The following is a 6,215-nucleotide window of genomic DNA, read 5'->3' as shown; positions in this document are numbered from 1 at the left end:
TTTAAAAGTAAAATAATTTGATCACAAAGCGCACCTTGTCCAATAACTATGTTTAGAAATTAGCACACGTAGATTGATTTTACTTTTGTTGTTAGACAGCATATACTGGAGAGAAGTTCTTGTCTCTTCCAATGGCGTGCAAGCACCTAGGTTTGTATGTATGAATTATGCATGCATGAGTACATCAAAATATGTAAATATGTGTTGTTATCCATTGCATTGGCTTTTCCTTGCAAAGAAATTGATGTTGCTAGTATTCTAGCGATGACTATGACCTATCCCAAATTTGTATTTACATATGAATGTATGAGGCTAGCTCGGTAGTATTTTAAAGTCGATGCAAATATTTGCATATATAATTTCTTTAAATTAAATTATTATATCCCAACTAATAGAACGTCATAGATAAAATGACAATAATGGCTTAAATAATTATTTTAAATAATAATATATTTATTGGACGAAATTATATTAGAATCGGCTTAAAATATATTGATTTTCTACCAAACCAACAAACATATGAAAATACAAATTTGGGATAGATCATGGTAAGCGCAGAAAACTAACAAAATTCGTTATTTCGGTAGCAAAAGCCATGAAATAACAACACATTCAAATATGCTGTTATGTCAACACACGTACAAACATAATTGCTTGCATGAGCCTTATAGAGCCGAAGCTGAGAGTACATGCTACGTTCAGCGTTTTCGCTCTTTCAGCTGTGAGAGCGCAATGGTACTGATTTCGTCTTCGCTCTCAATTTTTAAAAAATTAAGCTGCATGGTAGCATTTTGCTGTATGGCGTTACTCATCTTAGGGTTTATATTGTCTTTGGTATAATGGACCATTCTATGGTGCGCGCAGATCAGGTGGGCCTTAAATCATCGAAAGCTTGCCGAAAGCAGCATCTTGTATAAGGTTCACCATTTCTCCTTTCTGGGCACTTCCGACTACAGCTCTCTTGCTTGTATCAGCTGTTAATATATACACTTGTTAATATTGTTAGTAGCACATCCTGACACTTGCGTGTCTCGTGCGGGAGATATGTACTAGCAATCACCGCTCATTATGCAAAGCTGCTCTCGCACATAACTTTGCTTAACGCTTACAAAGGCAAGATCAAGAAACGCTGCAAAGTATTGGCAAACACTACAAAATGTGTTAAGCAATTCATCTCTTAGTTCTTTTTATGAATTCATTAGACTGATGCAAATCGAGAAGTTTTAGTTAACGATTCATTGACTCATAAATGCCCAAAAGAGCTATACTTTTGACTTAAGTGGTATCCAACTGAGTAAAGATTTAACGAGCTGACATGGCACCCACGCCATTTGTAATCAATTTGTTTTCGCTATTCGCAAAGTGAAGATGGTCGACATTCGCTGCAACTGCCACATACTATTTTGGCTTCGCATGTCTTACATATAATTTTAAATTGAAAAATATAATTTAAAATATATTCATTTAATTTTTTTGGGATATTTTTGAGTTCTTAATTGCTAATAGGGCGGCTGTTGAAGAATTTCAGAAGTCCAACAAAATTAAACCGACACAGAACGGAACTTAGAATCGAGGAAGCGATTCGCCAATGCCGCTGCACTATGATCATGTGCTTAATGCTTTACACGGACCGGTGGAATAAATAAAGAATTAATGAAATAAGATCAGTAACTAAACAGAAATTAACGTGAAAGATCATTTTGAACAAAACTAAGGTAAATATCCTAGTTCACATTAAAGAGAGACAGCTCAGTTTTCAATCACGCCCTATGTGGAGTAATACCGGTGCAGTAAATTCGGACTGTAGAGGCGAATCTTTTGTTAAAAATAATAGATGCTAGAAAATTGGAAACAAGTAAGAGATTCTAGTCGGGAGCTCCCGACTAGGGGATACCCTGAAAAAAAAATTTTCCCTTGGCAGGATTCAAACTAGCAACTAACCGCACCGCTTACCGCTGATCTTAACTGATCTTAATGAAATTTTCGACAGTACATCTTATTGTAGAATAGAATAAAGAATATTTGTGTATTCTCAAAAATTCAATTGCATATAAATTGTGGCTTATATTGATGCGCAATACAAGTTGGATAATTAACTTGATTTATAGCTTTAAGGTGGTAGCGGGGAGGTGGCGATAGGTATAAAATGAAAGATACTTGATGTATATATACTATTCTAGAAGCTACATGTCAAGTTTGGTGACTCTAGCTCATATTATTTGCCGAAATTGCTCAAAAAACAGGATTTCAATATCGATTTTTATCGATTACTTGCAAACGGGCAAGTTATCGAATATCGGAAACAAACTCAATCTGCGCGGGCATTAGGAGGACTTACAGCTAAAATTTCAAGTCTCTAGCTCTTATAGGTTCTGATATCCTTGCGTTCATACATACGGACAGACGGACGGACGTACAGACAGACAGACGGGTATGGCTAGATCGACTATGCTATTGATGCTGATCAAGAATATATATTCTTAATGGGGTCGGAGATGCTTCCTTCTGCCTGTTACATACATTTGCACAAAACAATATACCCTGTTTATCCATTTTTAATGGGTTCAGGGTATAAAAAGAGAGTTGTATGTTCCAAAGAGTTAATTTTGGTAATAAAGGCAGCCGTGCGCCCGGCACTCAGTAACCAGCCTGTACAAATAGAAATGTGATCGACAAAAAAATGGAAACTTTTAGAGAGCAGATTATCGACCTAAGAACTACAGTGCCAGAGGTCGAGCCTTATCAAAAGGAATAATTATAAAGCGTGTAATATGTGATGAAACATAGACATTGAAAAATATCTGGCAAACAAGAAGACTGTCTTGCATACCGCGCTGCATTAGCACTCACCTAGGAGGTTTTTTTTTTACAGTATAATTGCAGCTCCAAACCTGACCTTGTTCTTATTTAATACTGCCCTAAATTTTTAAAGGCATTATTGCCTAACTCAATTTAAACTATATCTTATTAATTGTTGGACAGAAAGGCAAGAACATTAAAATAACAATTTACATAAACTAATGGTTAAGATTATCAGTCTGCTACGGCAGAGGATGTACGACCTTGCACCTAGCTCTCGTACATCGCAAGCGAAGTAGTAGTGCTATTGTTGACCGAATTTTTAGTGCCGGTGGAAATCCATTTTAAAGGTTATTCCATCCAATCAATTTTTTATTTTGAAGGCCTCGATCTTACCTTCTGCTTTAAAAAAACTATGGAGACACAATATATATGGTGAAATGTAACGAAAAGCTTTCGAGGTCAATTTTAGTAGTTATTCAATTCGTCCGATGCTGACAAATTTACTGACTGAAATCTTTAAGCCTAGTGACTAGTTTGCACAAACAGGCAGACGCTGGCTATATCGACAAGTACAAAACAAAAATATTTTCTAATACTAGTCGGAAATACCCGCGTTCACACATAGGTCCTCCTAGTGCCACCGAAGTACAAGTTTGTTTCCGATAATCGATAACTTGCCCCGTTTCCAAGCAATTGATATTAAATACATTTTTTGAGTTAATCTCTTAGGCTTCAAGAGAAAGAGTCAGTAAAGTTGAATTTAGCTCCTTAAATATTATATATATCAAGTATATTTAATGTTATAACTTTTGAAACCCCCGCCACCCACCCGCCATACAAATAAAGAAACCAATTGGACTACCCACCAATTTAAGCCACAATTTTAATGCAATTTTCTTTTTGAGAACATAGGAATATTCTATAGCACAATGAGATCTACTGCTGTTAAATGAAAATTTCATCACGATCGGTTAAGAAACACAGAAGATATTAAAGAAGGCGTATGCTTATATTGCCACGGAATTTATTGAATTATATTAACATCATTGCAATTGCAATGATATCGTTTTCTGTGCTGTGTGTGTCGATTATCGGAAAGAAACTCAAACTGCGCTGGCACTAGAAAGACCTACGTTCAAAGTTCGATCTAGCTCTTATATATTATACGGAAGGACAGACGAACAGACAGAGGGACATGGCTAGATCGACTCCGCTATTGATGCTGATCAAAATTAATATACCTTTTGGAGTCGTAGATGCTTCTTTCTGCCTGTTACATACATTTGCACAAATTCATTATATCCAATTTTAATGGGTTCGGGGATAAAAGGAATGTATAATTTTTATCCTATTGGTTGAAAATGTTATACGTTTTTGGCGAAACCACGGACCACATGCGCCACAGAGAAATCGCTGGACAGCCGCTATTCTTCATTTAATCTTTATAAAACTTTATGTTTTTTAGACCTTAGACGATGTAAAATGAACCGTTCTTACTGTATTTGACTTTTTATAGGCGCGAGAGTGTCATAACCCTATATGCTGTGAGCCACTGTATATGGACACATTTAATTTCTTTTTGGTAAAACAAACATACACTTCTCAAAATGTTCGAGTTATAATATCGAATTTTGTCCATGTCTAACTTGACGACCCGGCCTCTAGACCAGTCTTACATAACGTCTGAAAGATTACATTAACTTACGCCTGTTGCGATTCGTCCAAAAAATTTAAATTCTTCCTATTGTCTCGTGCATTTATCAAAAGAGAGCAGGAGAGTAGAAAAGTATCGTACAGTTGCTGATCTCGGTAGGATGTAGCTATCTTCCGATTTTTTGAAAATGATAAGTTAGCATCTAATTCCACAATTGAATTCATTTCTGATACCAGCTGTGACAGGATTTGCACGCCGATCGTACAATGCTCAACTGAACCCTAAACATAGAAAACATCAGAATAAAAATGTTGATGTAAATACTTTAAATATTTACATACCTGTAAAAACTTTTTCACGTCCTCAAGTATGTTTTGAAATATAAATTCGCCCTTGTATGAATCAAACCACCCATATTTTGTGATTTTAGCTAGAAGTGTTACAAGCGCTTGGACTACAAAGTGCTGCAAATTAAGCCTGGTTGCCAAGTAGTTAAGGGCATAGCTGCGAATATCAATGCGTTGTCCAAGAGTTATCCCCTGTATAAGTTTTGTGAGGGTAGATGCGGCAAGTAGTTGTGCGTAGCTGGAGTCAGCTCGATCTAATAATAGCTGACACTTGGCTAAGGCGTCCTGGCTATTGACGAAAGACACAAGGCTCTTTTCAGCATCAGCGCGTATGCTTGCATCGGTTGCTTCGTACAGCTGCTTGCACAATGTTTCTAATTGTTGGATTTCCTACACAAATGAAATTCTTATATAAATGTTTATAATTGCAAATGAGTCCAAATATATGTATATTTACAAAAATAAGAAGAAAAATCAGTAATGTCCTCTAGTCGGGAATGCCCGACTGGTATATACCCCGTATTCAGTGACAGGAATCCGGTTCCAAATGTTCGAACTTCCTTCTATACATATGCACAAAATCCGATTGCTGCACAAAAATGCAGCAGTCTTAGCCCCACACTAGGGGAAATGCTATTTTAATTTTGAGGAAGCGGGGACTTTGCGAGAACCCACATACAAACTTGGATATCCCTAGCTCCAAGCACGACGCATTTATAGAATATCGGACAAACAGGGACGGACGTGGCTAAGTCAACACATGGATGCCGAACAAACATATACTTATGTATGTATATACTTTTTATGTTTGATGTTTCCCTCCACCTGTTCCATACATTTGCAAAAATCTCTGTCCATTTTCAAAGAGAACAGGGTACGTACATATGTACGTATGTAGATACTTATTAATATACCACATGTGTACACCACATTAGCTTGTAAGTAAAAAGCAGTGTTTTAAAAAATATTAAATACAGAAAACTTAATATGTATATGTATGTAAGTACATAAATGTGGAAGCTAATACCATAATGTTTTATATGTATGTTTGTATTTTGATGTCAACTTCTTTGTTTTATTATTATGTGCACACAAAGGCTCCAAGCTTTAAGAATTAAGAACTTGCAAGCGGTAATAGTATATTCAAATTCTAAACTAAGAATATAAACAAGAACTGAGCTAGGGAATATAAAGCAATTTAAACAGGAGTGTTGCCAATTTAGCTTTTTTTTGGTCAAATCTAGCCTTTTGAAAATGCAACGCTGACAACTATAATAATTTTTAATGTCTGCGAATAGCCAGAATATTTATAAATTATTCATGATCAGTTTCTGATTATTTTATAAAACAAATGTAATAAAATCGCTTAGTATTTTTTAAAATATTAAATTGGATAAAAGAATATCCACCGG

General features: G+C 35.7%; 1 protein-coding gene across 2 annotated transcripts in view; it reads right to left on the bottom strand.

Moving 5' to 3' along the window:
- Ranbp16 (Ran-binding protein 16) overlaps positions 1–5,989 on the bottom strand; it is a 32,901-nt gene extending 26,912 nt beyond the window's left edge. Inside the window, exons 1-3 of one of the 2 annotated variants that reach the window (XM_064683935.1) lie at positions 5,831–5,989; positions 4,798–5,193; positions 4,508–4,737 (exon numbers count right to left, since the gene is read on the bottom strand). In XM_064683935.1, the coding sequence (XP_064540005.1) occupies positions 4,508–4,737; positions 4,798–5,193; positions 5,831–5,833 (629 nt within the window). In that variant the 5' untranslated portion in view covers positions 5,834–5,989. The remainder of the gene's footprint in view (positions 1–4,507; positions 4,738–4,797; positions 5,194–5,830) is intronic. The other variant, XM_064683918.1, reaches the window with a different exon arrangement.
- Positions 5,990–6,215: the final 226 nt, after the last annotated feature.

Source organism: Drosophila montana, unplaced genomic scaffold, assembly GCF_035044405.1.
Source record: "Drosophila montana isolate Dmon_TW-CO22-7 unplaced genomic scaffold, ASM3504440v1 contig_1411_1, whole genome shotgun sequence".
Lineage (NCBI taxonomy): Eukaryota > Metazoa > Arthropoda > Insecta > Diptera > Drosophilidae > Drosophila > Drosophila montana.
The sequence above is the reverse complement of the archived record's forward strand: the minus strand, read 5'-3'. Positions and strand labels throughout refer to the sequence as shown.